Raw genomic sequence first — 18,850 nt, 5'->3', positions numbered from 1 at the left:
AAGCATCATTCTCTTTACCACAATTCTGGACTGGCACGCTGCTCTCTGTAGATGCAACTGCTGCTGAACATGCTAAGGTGAACAAGAGAGAAAAAAGAATAAGAGGTAAAATATTTCCTTTCATTAAAATACTCTGTACTGTTAGACCTCCTTCTTTATCCCTCAGCCTGGTATATTGTAAGACGTTTGGCCCTCTAGTATTAATCAATTCTTTTTTAAGAGACTTTTATTTATACTGCTGTATGTATTTTTACAGACATTAAATAACTTAAGATTCCCAATTATGCCAGCTGTAAGAAAACAAAACATATTTTTCTGCTCTTGGAGAGGAGCACTGGAAGGATGTATCAAAAAAAAATGCTGTTGAAGGCAGGGAAGAGTGAAGGTTTCATGGGATAGTTTCTCAGGGGCTGCTTGAAGATACCTCAAAAAGCAAATACAGATCCAGTTTGTGGCATCGGTAGTGTGATTTTAAAAAATTGGAACCTTGTCCTACAGAATTCTGACATCAACTTATTTGATAATGAATTGCAATAAAGAATATTTGCATATGTGTTCATTCTGTTGAGATGATTAAATTTATAATAAACTTTATTATATAAAGAGGGTTCATTTTTCCTGAGTGCTGGGTGACATACTCTAAAAAGGGAGCTTTTCCCTTGAATGAAATAGAGTGAAACGAAGAGCAATTAAAAATATTTTTTCATCTGAAAAATATATGCCTCTCATACACAGGAATAACATCTGGCAAAAATATAGGGATATTTGTGATCTTTACCTCCCTGTGAAAATGCAGCAGGTATGTCCAGAATTTTGTAAGCAGTAACATTGTTTTTTTTAATCTTAAGTAGCTACCAATACTTCCCAGTTGACCACTATCTAACATTGTGGTAATATCAGTGGTCCATTATAAAGAATCTGTAAAGTATTCCTGCTGGAAACAAGTCTAAAAAAAGCACATTTGAGACAATTATTTCAGGAAGCCCTAAGTAGGCTATGCTGTTGCATAGCAACAGAGCCAGGCAGTCCTTAGTCTCTAAAGTAGTCAGTGTACACATGGGAACGGAATGCAAAAATGATGGAAACCTTGCAAAATGTAAGGCTGAGAATAGGAGAAACCAAAGTGAAATGATATACAATATAAAATGTGAATCTATTTTGTGAGGTATATTAAATTGAACTGCTTTTAAGTTAAAAAAAGCCCTGAAATGCTTTTAGCCAGATTGTTAGCTTTTTTTTTCTTTTTTTTTTTCTTTTTTTTTCTTTTTTTTTTTTTTTTTTTTTTTTTTTTTCTTTTTTTTTTTCTTTTTTTTTTTTTCCAGCTTCTAGATAGTAATTAAAAGGCAGAATGTCTGATGGCTGGGAAAACTAATTCAAATGTAAAGTAGGTTTTAAATGCCTGCCACAGGACCAAAAAAAAAAGGATGAGAAAGGCAATTTGTTATTAACAAATCAAAAAGCCGACCAGATAAACCAGGAATTTGAATGTCTTTGTTCCACAATACATTAATCAGTATTTTATGAATTACCTTTTCTATCTTTTTTTTTTCTGTGCCTGGCATTGAAAATGTATTTTAGATGTCTCATGTCCACAGGTCTTCAGGCTAGCCCAATGGTATTTATCTTTGCATACTGAAGAATGTGATGTCATTGGGTGTATTTTTGGAAACTCCAGGCTCGCACGTGAAATGTGAGATCTTAACAGAAGCATAATATCCTCTAGCAGTTTTAATTTTTGTGAGAGGTAATTGATTTTATTAAAAGCAAATAGGAACCAGTATTTAATATTTAGAAATACATGGTTGTGGTTGATCTTGTTATGAAAAAAAGGCAAGTCCTTGCCTTTCAGTACAGTGTTTGCCACTGCCCAAGAAGAAACAGTAATAAGCTCAAGCTCTTCTGTTCTGGATGCTGCAACACATATTTTCTTGATGAGTCATGACTGCATGATTTTAAAGGTAATCACATGAAAACAGTTGAGCTACTTCACCAGAAATTGCTGAAAAGATATGTCATACAACAAATGCTGCTTCTGTTTAGTAGCTTATATTGCCCTAAAGATTTGAGGAAAGTGCCTTGGAGGGGGGGCAGCTATTTGTTTTAATAGTAAGGAAGAGTTTAAGGACGACTGTAGAGCCCTTAGGTAGCTTGAATATTTGATAGCCAAACATCACATTGTACTGAAACATTGAAGAATCCTAGCAAATAGGTGTGGCAGAAACCTTACGAAAATGCTGGTGCATCCTCCTGTTATAAATGCTAAGTTTTAAGTGCTGTCATGGTAGTGTTATCCTAGACATTTTCGTTTTGCTGTTCTAACTGCTTGCTTTCCCTTTCAAAGGCTTTTGTTACCTGCAAACGGCTGTTGTAGATGCTGTAAACATATCAGTCAAATTGACAGAGTGCAGAACATCACAAAATGCAAACTTCAGCTGGCTTGGGAATGGGAGCAATCCATTGCAATGGGGGAGCCAAGCCCTGCATCCAAATCAGTGCCCGTGTGAATCCTTGAGTCAAGTTATCCCACTGGGAGCTTTTTGGTAGAGCAGCTGGAAGAGTCCACCACAGTCTGCCTTTTTGGTTGTAAACTGGTTTCCTCTACTGAACTCTTGAATTATCTAAGGCAGTTGCTGCTTCATCCCCATCTCCATATGCTTTTTTCTTCCTTTGTGGTCTTATTCTGCAGACAGACCCTTTCTGGATGGTACCTCCCCACCTCAAATCTGATTCTTCACATCCATATTGTGTTTTTTTTACTAGCCATTACCTCTACTGAAATTTTAAAACAATGAAGAGCAAGCTCTTACCCTTTGCATAACAAAGCTGTATGTTGCATAACAAAGTATTTTATCAGATCTGGCATAAGTTAATATGGAAGAGATGGGCTGTAAAGAGCATGAATCTTCATGTTAGTTTCATGGTTTGCTGTTAAGAATTGCAACAACTGTAATGAACTACTTAGGAATGTCTAGCCCTTCAAATCTATAGTTCAGCTAAATATTTGAGCCCTTATAAAGAAATGGAGGCCACCTTGCGCCATAGGGCTATTTTTTTGGAAAACACAGCTGGTTCCCATTTAAATAGGAAAGTGCACCACACTAGTGCATATGGTCTTTGTGCCACTTCTTGTTTGTTTGTTGGACTTTTTTGGGTTTGGGCTTTTTTTTGTTGTTGTTGTCTGTTTGTTTTCTTTTTATGAGAATGAAGGTTTTTTCTTTTGGGGTCTTTTTGCAGAGGGTGGTTTGGGATTTTTATTTTACCTCAAAAGCCTTAGGACTAGTAAACTAATATCTAACAAGATGTATAACTGCAAAGTAAAAAAAAAAAAGATAGGAAAATATATCTTATGTGGATAAGAGTTCTATGGATGCTGAATTAGAAAATTCAATGGACCAAAATCTGTTTAGATCATCTAGAGTAGGATTCATAGAATCATATGATACCAGGTTAGAAGGGGATTTCCAGGATCTTCTAGTCCAACCTCTCTTGGCAAAAGCATCTCTAGACTAGATGGCCCAGCACCCTGTTCAGCTGAATCTTGTAGGTGTCCAATACTGGGGAATCCACCACTTCCTTGTAGAGATTATTCCAATGGATGAGTGTTCTGGTTGTGAATAATGTCCCTCTTGTGTCCAACTGGAATCTTTCCAGTAACAACTTGTACTCATCACCCCTCACTTTTTTGGTGTGACTCCTGAAAAAGGGAGTCTCCATTTGCTTTCTAGATACCCTTCAGATACTGAAAGATGGTGATAAGATGTCCCTAAAACCTTCTTTTCTCAAGGCTGAACAAATGCAGTTCTCATGGTCTAATAGGTCTCATTCTTAGTGCCTTCCACAGCATTAAACTTGTGCTAAAAATTGGAAATCTGTTCCACAGAAAACCCTTTATCTGAGTGGCTTCCACATTACTGCCTATGTACTGTCTATTGGAAGGCCCATACCTGTGTGTGGGTAATTCACAGAACTATCTTGCCATCAGACCTTCAGTTAAAAGTTTGCTAAACCAGTGGGGTTTTTTTCAGTGGAGAATTGTCTGTAAGAAAGACAGTGGCTCACAGCAGTTTGGCCCAAAATATTTGCAGGTTACTGATCATGGGTTTTGGGGTTTTTTCCCTCCCTGTATATGAAACCATATACAGGCTGTTGTATGTAGCCATGACTAGAGATGTGGCTGTTACAAAAATAGTCACTACAGTGCTTATATCAAGTTCTCCAAGGAACAGAGTCTCACCTAATGAAACCTATGTTGATCAATACCTTTAAATCACTGGCTGTGAATACTGGCTTTACTGACAGAAGCGTCTGAGAGAATAAACTCGATTACAGCACGATTCCTGAAGTAAAGGCAAGGTTAGGAAGATACAGAGCTTCATGAGCAAAGCTAACACAAATTTCCCTCTCCCGTAATTCCCATCCCTTCTACTAAACATGCTGATCCTAAGCAAACGTCAACTTCACATTTCTGCAGCAAGTGTTGTCTTTTCTGCACGGAGCGTTTCCAAGCTGCCAGTCAGTTAGGAATTCTCAATTGACTGGTCTTTTCCAGTAACCCAACAGTTGAAGAAGAGCCCAGTTTTGTTGTTGAGAGGTGGTTTTTGTGTCATAGTCTTCATGGGCTTATTTCATCTCACTGTTCTGTAAGAAGTGCTTCTGGATTGCCATATGAAGACCCCAATAAACAGGCTTTCTCCAAAGGCTGAAACCAGTCCTTTTGAACAAACACTTTATTTGTTCAGTGTAGTGTTCTACCTGTGTTCCTTTGTTCAGAGCACCACAGCATTCTAAGGTGCTGCAAACCTGGCCTCATCCTCCCAGAACCTTAAAACATTGACCTCCTTTCAGCTCAGATAGATGTGTGGATGCTCAGCAGGGCTGCCAGGTGTGTGTCACGTGAGGAGCTAAAGTGCTCTCATCTCGCTTGAGGCCTTTATCTATCACTTTGATTATAAGGTGCTTGCAATGGATTTAGTTGTTCACACAGAGTATGAGAGTGTCCTGAAAAGTAGTGCTTTAACTTGCTCCTTCCTTTCACAAGCCAAGAGGTTCATTCACAAACTACAAGTAAAAAGACGCACAGCAGTGGGTGCCTTTTCTCACAAACACGTTGTGCCTGCCATTATGCCTGCCATTAGTATTCTTTAAGTTAGGCAGTGAACAGGGATGGTAGATTCTAGGTCACCCTCTTCTGCTCCCTAATACAGTGTTCCTGTGTAGATATTTGAATGTTTTGGTTAGTTTCTTCCATAGGGTGCTACTTTCAAAATATCAAAACATTTATTGTTATTTCTTAATTATGCTGCAAACCATCAATGATATCTGCACTGATATCTTTACTTTCTAAAGAACCGAGTATTCTCGTACAGAGTAAAGAACTCTGTAGTATTGCTTCATTGGTTGTGTTTGTTTCTTTATTTACTGCTGCTGTTTCACTGCCCAGTTTTATGGAACCGTGGAAGCTAAAACTAAATTTGTGAACTCAGATTAAGTGGTGGATGAAAGACCAAATTCTTATTGTCAGGGGAATAATAAAATTTGCCTGAGCAAGGACATGGTAAGAAATGTAACTATTTGGCTTTTGGTTCTGTAGATCTCCTTAGAAAACTGCAACTTAGATAGAAGGAAAACCTATTAAGTGTCTTCGTGAATGATCTCCTTGTATAGGCTGGGAGCTATAGGACATCTAACTTCATTGTGCTTTTTTAAGCAGGTTTAAACAAGCTTATTTTTTTCTGGAAAAAACCCTCAAGTGGTGATTTTCTTTGTTCTGTTTTATTGTTTAACCAGCTGAATTGCCTGCTAATTTCTGTTGAGATCTTAGTCGTACTAGGATTGCTACATATAGAATATGCACCCTAAAAGTATGCTAATTGTCAAAGGCAAGTGACCTGTTCTGCATTACTATTTTAAGGAGCTTGTCACTTCAGAAACATCAGACAGAAAAACCTAATTAAAAAAAAAATTCAAAGTGCAGATTAAAATACTGCCCAGTTTGGTATCTTGCATTGTTATTAATATTTTCTTTAATTGGCTTTCAAGAGTTAATGCTATTTTCCTGTTCATCTGTGTCTGTGCAAAAGCACATTGTTGCATAACACAATAGATGTAGTCTCTGTGGAAGAAAAATGCTTTTGTTGAATTGTTCCTCTGGTTTTGCTTTCAGCTTAGAAGACCATGCATAAGGTAGAAATCTAGGTACAGGTTGCTGTGGAATAGATCTATATCATCGCTGGAAAGAGCCCTATAGCCCTGTCTGTAAGCTAAGGCTAGATTTGGAACCAAAATTTATTTTAAAAGCATAATTATACACCTTCTCTAAATCAGACATGCTATTAAATGACAAATTCTTTTTTTTTTTTTTGTTCCCTTATGAAAGCTGAATATAGATAATTACATTTAAATAATGTGCTGATCGTGATACAACATTTAGCAGCCAAAGCCTGGGAGAGTTTTATTTGAAAATCTCTTATTTGATGCTGCCATTAAGCATAGATGTATACATTGAAGGATTGTACTTAGCCTCACACTGGTTCGGCAAGAAAAAGGCAGCTCTCTGGTGCTTGGCAGCAGCGTGTGCCAAATTCATAGACAAGCTGTATGTATGTCAAGTGCCCGCTCTTGTTCTGTCTTTTGAAATAATAATGAGTACCAATTAGCACAGGTACTTCAAATTCACTGGGGCTTCTTTTAGGTATCTAGTCCCTTAAACAGACTTAAATTCAACAACCCTAGGTACCTCTAGCCCATAAGCAGTTTTTAATTCATGCTGGTGTACCACATAATTACTGTACTTTCCCTCCCAGACCCTTGAGAACAGTGGCATTGTGTAATACTGGGTTTCTCTGAATGATTATGGAACACAGTCAAATTTGGATTACATTTGTGAACTCACCAGTAACTTTTTGGGATTTTTTTTCAATTACAGAGATTTGACAGTTATCTTCAGAAACTTGTGGGATAACATTTGCTATATATAGCATGGAAATGGAAAATTTAACATAAATTGGATTGTGGAATTAAAGGAGTATTCTGGTAAATTTCTGAAGACACAAATACTGATTCTTTCTGTACCTGTTAAATTCTAATGTTCTCATCATAGAATCATTAAGGTTGGAAAAGACCTCTAAGATCATCAAGTCCAACCATTAACCAAACATCACCGTGTTCACCACTAAAATATGGCCCTAAGTGACACGCCTAGGGTCTTTTGAACTTTCCCAGGGGTGGTGATTGACCACTTCCCTGGACAGCCTGTTAAATGCCTGACCACTCTTTCAGTGAAAAAAGTATTCCTAATATTCGATCTAAACCACCCTGGTGCAACTTGAGACCATTTCCTCTCATCCTGTCACTTGGAAGAAGAGACCAACCCTTGCCTAGCTACACCCTCCTTTCAGGCAGTGTAGAGTGACAAAGTTCCCCCTGAGCCTCCTTTTCTCCAGGCTATACACCCCCAGCTCCCTCAGCCACTCCTCATGGACCTGTGCTCCAGACTCTGCCCCAGCTCCGTTGTCCTTGTCTGGAAACGCTCCGACACCTCAGTGTCCTTGTCATGAGGGGCCCAAAACTGAACACAGGATTTGGGTGCAGCCTCACCAGTGCTGAGTACAGGGGGATGATCACTGCCCTGATCCTGCTGGCCACACCTTTGCTGATAGAGGCCAGGATGCCATTGGCCTTCTTGGCCGCCTGGGCACTCTGTGGATCATGTTCAGCAGGTATTGACCAGCATCCCCTGGTGCTTTTCCACTGGGCAGCTTTCCAGCCACTTTTCCTCCAGCCTGTAGCTTTGCATGGGGTTGTTCTGATGCAAATTCAGGATCAGCACTTGGCCTTCTTAAACCTATCCTTGGCATCCTCTGTTCTCCTTCTGCATTCCTTGGATACTTACTCTACCCCTTATGTTCCATACAGAATATTCATTAACAGTATAGGCATATCTTGATAGACTGGCTAAAATCCAAGGTAACAACTCTACCATCCTCATCCTCTGTAATTTCTTTATTACTTACAAATAATTTTCAGTACAACTTTTTGTGAGGAACGAGTTGGGAAGGGAAAGAGACAAAAGTCTAAGATACCCACATTTCTAGGTGTTGATGAAACTAAGAATCTGAGGATATAAAAGATGTTTTATGAAAATCCCTTGGGCTGTGATGGGAACTCTAACCCATTATCAGGCATAGTGACTCTACGTGGGAGGAAGGGTAAAGCACAGCTGGGGGGGATTTCTGATGGGATGGTATCTTACCAGTTACCAAGGAATCCAATCTTGCAACAGCAGGTTTCATTAATCCTTATTCTCTCAGAGCTTCTTTCTTCAGTTTCCTGGTTCAGTTGGCAGAAGCAGTGAGGTTTGCAGCCCTCTTGTTTCAGTTTAATTCCACATAGCAGAATACTGGTTTTGCAATTTTTGAAAAAATTAAATTCGTAGAACTAGCGGGACTGTGACCTCAGTCTTTAATGCAGGAGTACCTGTTAATGCAATTATTTAGGAAATTCAAATTATATTTCACAGAGTTTTTAGCAAATTCCACTCCTTGCACAGAGATTGAAGGGGAAGAAAAGATTTTTTTGAAGTGAATGTTAATTCCTTAATGACTGGTTCAGTGAATAAGTACAAACTGCTGGGCACTGAGCCATTCATTGGAAGGGGAGCTCTTGGGTGATGTCAGTGGAGTTCCACATTTATGCAGTAATGTCTCAAGATAATGCCAATACAAAACAGAATGGTATTTGATATTTAGGAGGAGACACAGACAGGAAAATTTGGAAGTGTCATAAATGTATGTTTGATAACATTCTTTTTTGATCAGAATGTTGTTAGTAATCCCATATTGAGCATACAGAAAATGAACATTTAAAAACAAGTTCTCTACAAGCACATTTTTCCATGGCTTTATAGCTTGCTTCATAGCTAAGACTAAATATGCTTGACATTTCCACTGGTGTTCCCCATTTTTATGGAATGTTTCAAGAACAGTATAGTCTTAAAGAGACATATTCTGTGGAGTGCTGTTTGTACATTGAGGGAATTTCTCAGGGAGTACAACCTGGATTATTTTGCAAGTCTTACAGCCCTTCAGCTTGTTCCACCTCAGTCATAGTTTTGTCTGGTTATTCTTGGCCTGATGCACTGATATGCACCTTTCAGAGAAGAAAAGAAAAAAACTCTGTGGTGGTTTTTTCCATGCTAAAAATAAATTAATGTCTTCATAGGGGTGATAGCTGTGGTGACTTTGGACTGATCCTACACTAATATGAAATCCAAGCCTGTATACTGGTTGCTTTTGTAGTTTGCACTTCCTTTACTACAAGTCAGTTGAAATAAAAACCATGCACAAATATAAGTGAATTCTGCTTAAAATCTTTAAGTCTCTGATTTTGGTGAATGCTATTCAGTGAATGGGTCAGATAAGTCTGAAAACTTGTGCTGTTTTCTTACAAAAACTGTCCTCATTGTTTCCCTTCATCTTGCAAGTTACATGCTACATTACTACATGGTTGATATATTTGGCATTGCGATGTCTGCACCTTGGGCAAAAAACAAATGGTAGACTTCTCACTTGCTTCAGTATTCTTGCAGTGTTTCAGTAACAGGGCAGTTTAGAGGAAGGAATGCACATGGTCTCATTCTCATAAAAGCTTTTATTAAACAGAGGCACTGTGCTATTTTACGTGTGTCTGGCAGGCTTTCAGTCATTCTGACCTCTTTTCACACCCTAGGTGGCATGTTAAGTTTTTTGGGTTGATTTGTTTTGGTTGTTGGTTTGTTGGACTTTTTGTTGGTTTGTTTTTTTTTAAGCAATTTCCTGTATCATAGTGGTTGATCATAAGAGTAAAATTAGCCTGTCAGACATTCACTGTTTGGCATGGGACACCAAAGCTTGATAGCAGTGAACTTCTTTTCAAGTCAGTCTTGCAATGATACTTGATATAGTTATATTTAGACTAAATAAAATATGATGTAGAATCCTCTTCTCGGCTTCTCACACACATCATATGTACACCTCATACAGCTGACTGAATATGGGGAGGTGAGGAATGAAGGTGAGGAGTGAACAGGGTTTGTAAAGTTATTCAGAGGTGAGGGTGGAGGATTGACTGTTGTCTTTTTTGTATCTATTTTTAAAATAAAAAACGTTTTTAAAAAATGAGAGGTTTTTTTCGTTTATTTTAAGAGAGGAAGCTGAACCTTTTGCTGCTGTTAATGTTTGTGATGACTTCAAGAGCTGCTGCAGTGTCCAGCAGCTGCAGTAGGAACTGATTAAAAAGATTCATGCATTCTATGCAAATGTGAAGTTTTGGCTGCTGTAGTATTAACAGCTAAAGCTTCTTGCTGTAGGCAGCTGTGAGTTGCTGCCTGTGTGGCCATGTCCTCTGTCTGCAGTGTGCAAAACCAGAGAAATTCTGCTTAGAAATGAAGGAAGCATACAACTGTGGGAGTGCTGCTTTGCTTTAGTAGTTCTGTAGTGTTTCTTTTCTTTGGAGTACTCCTCTAGCAGAAAGCTTCCCTCATTCCCCTATGACACAGAAACATAAAACGTGAGGAAAGCATGGTTGCCTAGCATTTTGCAGGAAACCTTAGGCACGTACACATGAAACTGCAGTAAAAGCAATGTGATCAGCAAGGGAAAGTGCTCCTCCCCGTACTCTTTAACATTTTATAAATTAAGAAAATAAGATTCTAATAGCTTAGATCTGTAGCATATTATGAAGCACAGAGGCAAATCTTTCTCTTACCGAGATTGAAATAGCATCTTGTAGTCCTTATATCTTTGTCAGATCTTGCATTAATGCACATCATCACATTACTCCCTAATGACACAAGAAATAATTGTTTTCTAATGAAAAGAAGTTCTGAGTTTATATCTGGCTTGCAGAGCACTGCTTTCAAACCTCTGCATTCTAGTTTAGCTATTCTGCTTGCTCTGGTAGCACGTCTCCACTCATTTCAGGAGCGTTATGGTAATGCATTTGCTCTAGGGAAACTATCACACCTAAATAAATTAGTTGAGCCTGAAGAGGTCTGTATACAATGCCAAAACTAATACTAACAGAAAAGAAAATACACAAAACATGACTGTGTCTGTGTATGAGCACAGGGTTCTGCATGCAAAAGCATTATCGATTTGTACTTTCTTGTTACACTCTGATTTTTGTAGAAAAGAACTTTGTTCCACCCCCTGCCTACCTCCTACATGTCAGCTAATATTAAAAGCAGAGACAACTCTATAAAGAAATTATGTTGCTGAGGTCATTGCTTTTATAAAGTACTCACTATCACTTTATGAAGCATGGAAAATGAAGTTGGTTAAAATACTGTTGCATAGAGGCAGAAAATACACACAATGTTTTTGCTTTCTACTCTATTTCTTCTCAATTTCTCCAAATTTTGAGACTGGCTAATCAGTAAAAGAAGATTGCCCAATCTATCCTGAAATGGGAACCTTCTAGTTGTATTCCTGATCCGTAAAGTCATTGGTTTTTCTGATGGTCTGAGTGGTGATTTTTTATTTTTCTTTTTTTTCCTCCCATCCAGGCACTGCTATGTGGATATTTGTTAGCAATGACTGATGTGGAATCTACATATGCAGACTTTATTGCTTCAGGAAGAACAGGTAGAAGAAATGCATTACATGACATCCTTGTGTCCTCTCCAGGTGGGAACTCTAGTGAACTAGCCTTAAAGTTATCAGAGCTTGATATAAACAAAACAGGTGAGTATGTCTTGGGCTTTTATTATATTTATTGAAAACTAAAATGAGAACTAGTACACAAAGCATGGTTTGTGTGTCCACATTATTCACTTGTCCCTCAGCAGCAAAAATATTTATTTTCTAATCAACATGGGTTGCCTGCAATAAGAATCTTGGATTTCATAAATGGGAAGGGTGGTTATTTGCAAGTACAATGCATCACTGAAAAAAGAAAAGTTGTTTTGCAGTGAGTGCCTACTGGCAGCATCCAAATCAGGATAAATTTTATGAAAAGTAGAATATAAGAAAGAAAATAAGGAAGTCTTTATTAAAACCCAAGTCTGCATAATATCCTTTGATGGAAGCTCTCTGAGTTGAAGCTTGTAGGAGAAGCCTTGTGTCTGCTGAAAGGTTGTTGTGAAATTAACTATTTTTTCAGCTGCAAAAGGACAGAGCAATAAGAATGCATTATTGCTTGATTTACCTGGATCTTTATTTCTGAGTAAATTTCTCTTTTCTGCTGGTACTTGTCCCTCTTTTAAGGTGATAAGCAGCATTACGATCCTACATCTTTAATATTACCAACATTTTTAAATGCTTGTGTATATTCAGTTGAGAGGAAGGAGGGAGAGTGAACCTTACATGAAATAAAAATAGTAATATGACTGGGTATTTATTTTTATGTTAGATGAGTAGTGGCTAATGAATGGATCTTAGAGATATTAGAAAGCCCTTTTCAGAAGGGAAAGGCATGGTTTTGCTTCTTTTAATAATAGCAGAAGAAAGCAAATGCAGCGAAAAAGAAACTATTGATAAGCAGCCACCCTGTTTGGGCACATTTCTCAGAGATAAAGACAAGTGTTTTGAGAGGCAGTCTCTTCACAGGGCAGTCACATGTGGGCAGCATGGTGTTGAGGTGGTTGTAGTGCTGTTTTGAAGAAAGGCTTCTTTTTTGGCTTCTGGACTAATGTACATCCTAAGTTATTCCTTTTGCAGTTGCCAGTTTAGGACCTGTAGATTCTAGATGCATGCAATTCTAGCTGGGCAGGGCTTTTAGTTTAGTTCTGTTTTTAAAAAATGCTTTTTAAGTATGTGTGTAGGTGTGTCTTTTTATTGTAGTGGGGACAGGTGTAAAATGTTGGGAAAATGAAAAGTGCCATTTGAAAGGCATAATGCCAGTGTTCCTTTGTGCTTTAATTTTTCTTCAGTCTGATTTACACTTACCAAAACTGTCTTTGATCTTGTCCATTTAGAAGATAAAAACAATCCCTAATTTTAAGCTAAACAGTGGAGTAGTTATAAGCCAGAAATTTGTTTTCAGGAGTCTCTTTAGTTCTTCTTGATGATCCCTTTTGAAGCCCAGGTAACTTAATCAATGCAGAAAAGTGTCCAGAGCGGCTCATAAAATTACCTTAAATAGTAGAAACACAGAAAAGTCTGCGTACTTCTTGAGAAGGTTATGCAGTTTCCATTAGATAAAATAAAAATACATTTAAATTCTGTATTATGAATACAACAAGGGGCCAAGTAAAAGCCTCCAAACCAAAAGTACCGGAAAAGGCATTGTCTTACGTAGCATTCATGTGAGTATTACTGTATTATCACGTCATGTCATTCCAAATCAAGAGAGGCTAAAAAATATTTTGCATGTAAAATCCCAGTTCAGAATATATTAATGCTTGTAGGATGCATATGTGCATCACACCTGACAGGACTAAGAAGAAAACACATGTTTGGGGGCTATATCGTACTTCTTTCAAGGTGCATGTCAAACAATTTATGCTAAATGCAACTTAATTATATAAATATAGACATCAAGTTTCAGTTCTTTGCTTTTATTCCTATTACAGCTGCATGCATTTTCTTGCAAAACTGCAAGTGTGTTTGCTTTCAACTGCGTGGAGTAATGGCAGAGCAGGGTAATGCAGATGTTAAAGGAAAAGAAAGGTGGTTATAAAACATATGCAAATTAAGCTCCCCAAGCATGTTTAGTACAGTCACTTTGAAAAGCCTGCAGATTTGTTTCCTGTAAAAAAACAGAACAGCTTTTAACAGCACTAGACTTGTTCAAAGACAGTGTATTTTTCTGTTACTCAGTAGCTGATACCTGAAGTGAGTGTTGGTTAATCCCCTCATCAATGAGCCAGTGACAGATAATCAAGAGTTTACTGCATAATTATGTGTAATAAGTATAATTACTGTATGATACTCTCCCTTCAAAACAACTGTCCCAGTTTTCTTTGTCCGTGGCAAGCTAACAACCTGTTATTATCTATGGAATGGATATATTTACCAAGCTCCAAAATACAGGTTCCGAGAGCTGTGTCAACATGCTTTATTCGGATTAAGTAAAAGCAACGCTGTACATTTGATAGATTGAAAACTGGAAGAGAAATCATTAGACAGAAGCAAAAGAAAGATTTTTAGCAGGGAAATCAGCAGGTAGCTCTCCTGCTCAACACTCTCAAGGTAACCAGTGCTATCCAAGAAACTTGATCATCTTGCAGGTTGTAACTTAATGAAGTAGTGAGGAAAAAGTAAAATGAAGAATGAGGACAAGTCCCTGCAGATCTAATCTCTAATACAAACTGCTGGTTTTCTAGGTGCTATAAAACACAGAAGTGAAATGGACATTTCCTTGTAAAAGTTGTAGAAGCTTGGTCCAAGCATCTACAAATAGGCCGTAATAGGGTGTTGAAGACATATGGAACTGGAATGAAAAACTGACTGTAGAATTTGGTGATTGAATGTAATTGATTTTAGTCCGTGGTAGAAATGTTTTAGGTGTAAGCAGGGGAAATAATGATAGACACTGTAGAGTCAGTAATGTTACAGGAAGAAAGTTAAGTTAAAAGTTAAAATTAGCAGGACTGGTAACTGTAGCCAGCTCACACAGCTGTATTGTGGCTTAGAATATTGTATTAATTGGTTTTATTTCTTTTTTTAATACTGGTTTCAAAATGCTGTGTAAAAATTACAAACTTGCTTTTGAGAGTATCTAGCCATCAGATTTTAAAGGAAGAATAGCAATGTGCATAGCAGTTTTGGAATTCTCATAACTTAAAAGCAATTTCATATCTGTAAATATATTTTAAAGCCTTTAACAGGAAAGCTCTGCCTGTAGAAAGAAAAAGCTGGTACCAAGATAGTGTATTATAGATAAAATGGATTTAGATTAGTGACTTTTTTCAGCAAGTTGAGAAGAACCTTTTAAGAAGTGCTGTATTAGAGTCTTAGTGCTCTTTCCCTGGATTCTGTGCTCTGTGTTTAACACTAAGGTAGTGAAATGTTTCGGCTTTATGTCAAGGAGTAATTTTTCATTTAAATACAAATAGCTTGCAAGAGTGTTTTTTGCTCTTCAATTTTGGGGTTTTTTCCTATTATTTTTGTTAGTAAGATTTCCACCAGGAAAATTTGGCTAGTAGTAGTAGTCAGAATAAATGGGGGGCACAGCAGGCAAAAAAGAAACAAAACCCTGAAATCACACTCATCGCATCTTCTGCAGTATCAGAACAATTGCAGGAGGTTTGTAGAAAGTGTTTGGACAACTGGGACAAAAGGGATTTCTGTCCAATAGTAAATAATCACATGTAGAGCCATCCTGATGGAATCCTTTCTAATTTGAGAGGTGAAAGTGAAGAAGAGTTTTCTGAGGAAGTGCCTTGCAAAACAATTTTGTGCTCAATTACTAGTGAACCCATAACGAGCAGAACAAACTTCTCTGTTTAATAGGTAATCAACTTTCCACACAACTTTTCATCAGGTTGAATGTGAGAATTCACTGTACTTTTTGAGGCCTTTTCCTACCTAAGTACTCAGTGAACAAAACACATCTGTCATATCTAAGCTGTTTGCAATGTTCTTTACAAGGCAAGAACATTCTTCTTTTCCACACCACCAGTGTGCCCTTTCCTCTACACAGAAAAGAGAAGGTGTTTATGATGCTTGTTTCTACAAACAGAAATAAATCTGCAGATGCACCATGTGATCTGAAATGAGGAAACAATAAATATCTGCATTGAGAGCCCTGTCTTCATTTTAAAGATCCATAGATTAAAATTAAGCTATCTGCAAATAAGCTGCTACATCTATCTAGACCTCCTTACAACCTAGTAATGGAATTTTCTTCCCTTAACTTATTAAGCCATTTCAGTACCAATTGCTCAGAATCCTTGCAACATACAATAGACAGTGTGTGTCTTAACATTATTCCTGATTGTGCATCTATAGGTGATCAGTCCAGTGTTCAGGGACTTGTGTCTTACTTGCACTTACCTTCCTGTTGCCTGAACCTGTGAGCTCTTTAATTGTTATGTAAAATGCAATACTTTGCTTATAGACAGTAGAAGCATTTGACCGTGCTTTTCTTAGGCTTCTTCAGACAGACTGTGAGTTGCCTGCTCACTGTGCCTCTGTAGGATGTGATCAGTTCGTCAGGTCGTTCTGTGGTTTGCAGTGAGACAGCTGGACTGAAAGCCGTGCACATGATGCTGAAAACAGATGCACAGAACTGAAGTAGCTTTAACAAACTATTGCTTTTATTGAAGTTGCACCTCTTTGTAGGAAACTCTGTTCAGATTGGTGCAGTGAGTTTTTTTTCTCTTGTACTGTTATAGCGTCATAGTGAAGAAATTTTCAAAAATACTCAACTATTTTTGTTAAATTCATTAATTTTTAACTACCTTTGGTATTTATATAAAGTGATACTTGTGACTGCAGCTAGGAATTTGCATCTCAATAGACACTTTCTAAAACAAAGTATAGCCATCTCAGTAGTAAAGAGTTTCATATTTAAGTTTCAGTTCCTTTTTGCTTTGTTTTTGAAACTGATGGATTAACAATCAGGGCTCTCTTTATTTTAGGGTGGGTTACTCATCCTTTTTTCCTGTGTTATAGAAGGAGAAGGAGATGCACAACGAAATCCAAGTGAGCAGACCGGGGAGGCCCAAGGGGAGGCAGCAAAGCAAGAAAGCTGACATCCGACTTTGACCGAGTGGAGCAGCTGCTGGATGTTTTCAGGCTACAAGAGTGTGCTGGAACAAATTTGTTTCCATGAGCAAGCTGGTAGAAAAGAAAGTTGCATGTGTCTTCACTGCTGGAACCCACTCAACACAATGCTAAAAATCTGGGTACAAGCTGTGACAGAAGACAGAATTTTCTCTACCTCTGTCATTAGCAATGGTTGAACATGTATTGGTTTTTTGGGATAGTGTCATCAGATGGATCCCTTCATAATGACTACTCAATGGGAACACTTTTAGAAAGTAGAACAGGTAAATCTTGTAGCAAATGGCCTTTGAAGCATCAGAGGATCTAATTGTGTATCTTAAGCAAAGGCTTGTGTGATCCTCAGAGTTTAAAATTCTCTGGCCAAAGTGTTTGCCCATTATAAGAACTGTAAAGAAAGCACTGTTTTTAGAACTTTGCATCTGTTTTACAGCTCTGTTATTTACAATGGTTTTTGTATTGTATGACTTAGATGCTCCACACTGCCCCTTCTCAACTGCTTATGAAGAATATTTCTGTTACTGTGAATTTTTCTACCACGCGTTTTGAAAGGGCTGGGTTTTTTGCATAAGGTGGTGATGTGCACATGATAGATCTAAACGTCAACCGCTAAATTGATTATGCCTAATCCTAAATGACTCAGCAACACTCTAATTTGTTACTAGATGAGCCTTCAAAACGATTTGTTAATGTGAATACTTGAGCGTGCGTTGTGTCCTTGGTACAGTTTTGCCACTCGCCTGTAGTTAGTTGCATATCAGAGACTCAAATTGAATCTTTTATGTTATTCTTCCCCATTTTTCTAATTTTGGTCCCAATTTCGTAATCTTTCGCTGAGATATTTTTTTAAAATGTTATTCCAAGTATTTTATTGTTATGGTAGTTTTAAGAATACATTTATAACCTTATATGGGTTAAAATTTAAACAAATTCCATGGTGCTAGAGGTTTTCCTGATTCACATTGTAAGAGATAGGCCTTGTTTACACATGGGAAAATAACTGGCATAGGTTATTGCCAAGCAAGTATTCTGAAATGAGTTTTAGAATGCAGTACAGTCCAGTGAGTGGCTCCAGCAAGGGGTTTGATTTTTACTATTCTTTGCCTTCGCCTCAGCTGATCAGTCTGTTGAGTGTTGACCTGGCTGTTGAGGCACAGTAGCCTGCTACTGATGCACCAGAACAGCCAAGTGCTAGAATCTGCTACAGTAGCCTTGTGGCTTGGAGTTGGAAAGGGAGGTGAGACACTTGGCATCTAGCACCCAAAGACTAGATTTTTTCCCATTTCATCTATTCCAAAATGACAGTCCAAACTGGGCCTCCATCAAAATACCAGGATAGCTTGTCCATCCAGGACATCACTTAAAATATTCACAAAATAATAACCTGTTCTGCAGTAGCTATTGCTGATGGATTTGTTTTTCCCCCTCATCCTGCCCCAATAGACAAGGCCATACATGAGGCTGAATGCTGCAAAATGGGGCAGCCACACCTCTGTGTGACTAAGGTGAGTGAAGAGAGTGACTGGTAGTAAACCATGGCAATCACACAAGCACCAATCACAAGGTCAGAAGATTTGTTTTCTTTTATTACTAGGAGGTGATGTCACTTTATATATAGTATATATATATTATATATATTTTTGTGTTGTTGGTTTCAAATGTTATGCACTTTTTAATGTTTGTAAACTTTTACTAATGAATAGTGTGATTGCTTCCTGAATATATTAATCATCAGTTAACAAAACATCTTTGTGGCCACAGCTGTTTGTTTCTACCATATGTATCATAGTACTTGTCACCTGAAAATCTTTTGTGAGATTTGTGGAGGAAAAAACCCACTTCTGATCAGTATTATGAGATCATTTATTAGTGTTAATAAAAAACAAGCCAGCTGTATGCTTGTGGCTCATGTGTGTAATATTAACTCTCACCTTTTAGTGTTTGGAAGCTGAATGCCTTGCTGTCTTATTAGCTGTCAAATGCCCTATCTTCTTGGTAAGAGAAGTGTTCCATTTGCTTTGGAAATACTGTTATCCTTAAACAATTTTTATTCATTTGTTTCACTCGGTGTTTCTTTCAAACTTAACACATTATTATTGACCTTTTTTTTAATTATTTCTCCCCTTTTCGCTCTTGCAACAAGT

The 18,850-nt window shown here is 37.7% G+C and overlaps 1 protein-coding gene across 4 annotated transcripts in view; it reads left to right on the top strand.

Moving 5' to 3' along the window:
* The window catches only part of PKIA (cAMP-dependent protein kinase inhibitor alpha), a 43,650-nt gene extending 25,048 nt beyond the window's left edge, over positions 1-18,602 (top strand). For all 4 annotated transcript variants that reach the window (XM_063392165.1, XM_063392156.1, XM_063392146.1 and 1 more), the window contains exons 2-3: positions 11,543-11,720; positions 16,596-18,602. In XM_063392165.1, the coding sequence (XP_063248235.1) occupies positions 11,570-11,720; positions 16,596-16,675 (231 nt within the window). In that variant the 5' untranslated portion in view covers positions 11,543-11,569 and the 3' untranslated portion in view covers positions 16,676-18,602. The remainder of the gene's footprint in view (positions 1-11,542; positions 11,721-16,595) is intronic.
* The last annotated feature ends 248 nt before the right edge of the window (positions 18,603-18,850 follow it).

This window comes from Prinia subflava, chromosome 1 (assembly GCF_021018805.1).
Source record: "Prinia subflava isolate CZ2003 ecotype Zambia chromosome 1, Cam_Psub_1.2, whole genome shotgun sequence".
Classification (NCBI taxonomy): Eukaryota; Metazoa; Chordata; class Aves; order Passeriformes; family Cisticolidae; genus Prinia; species Prinia subflava.
Note: the sequence above shows the minus strand (reverse complement) of the source record. Positions and strands in the feature narration are given on the sequence as shown.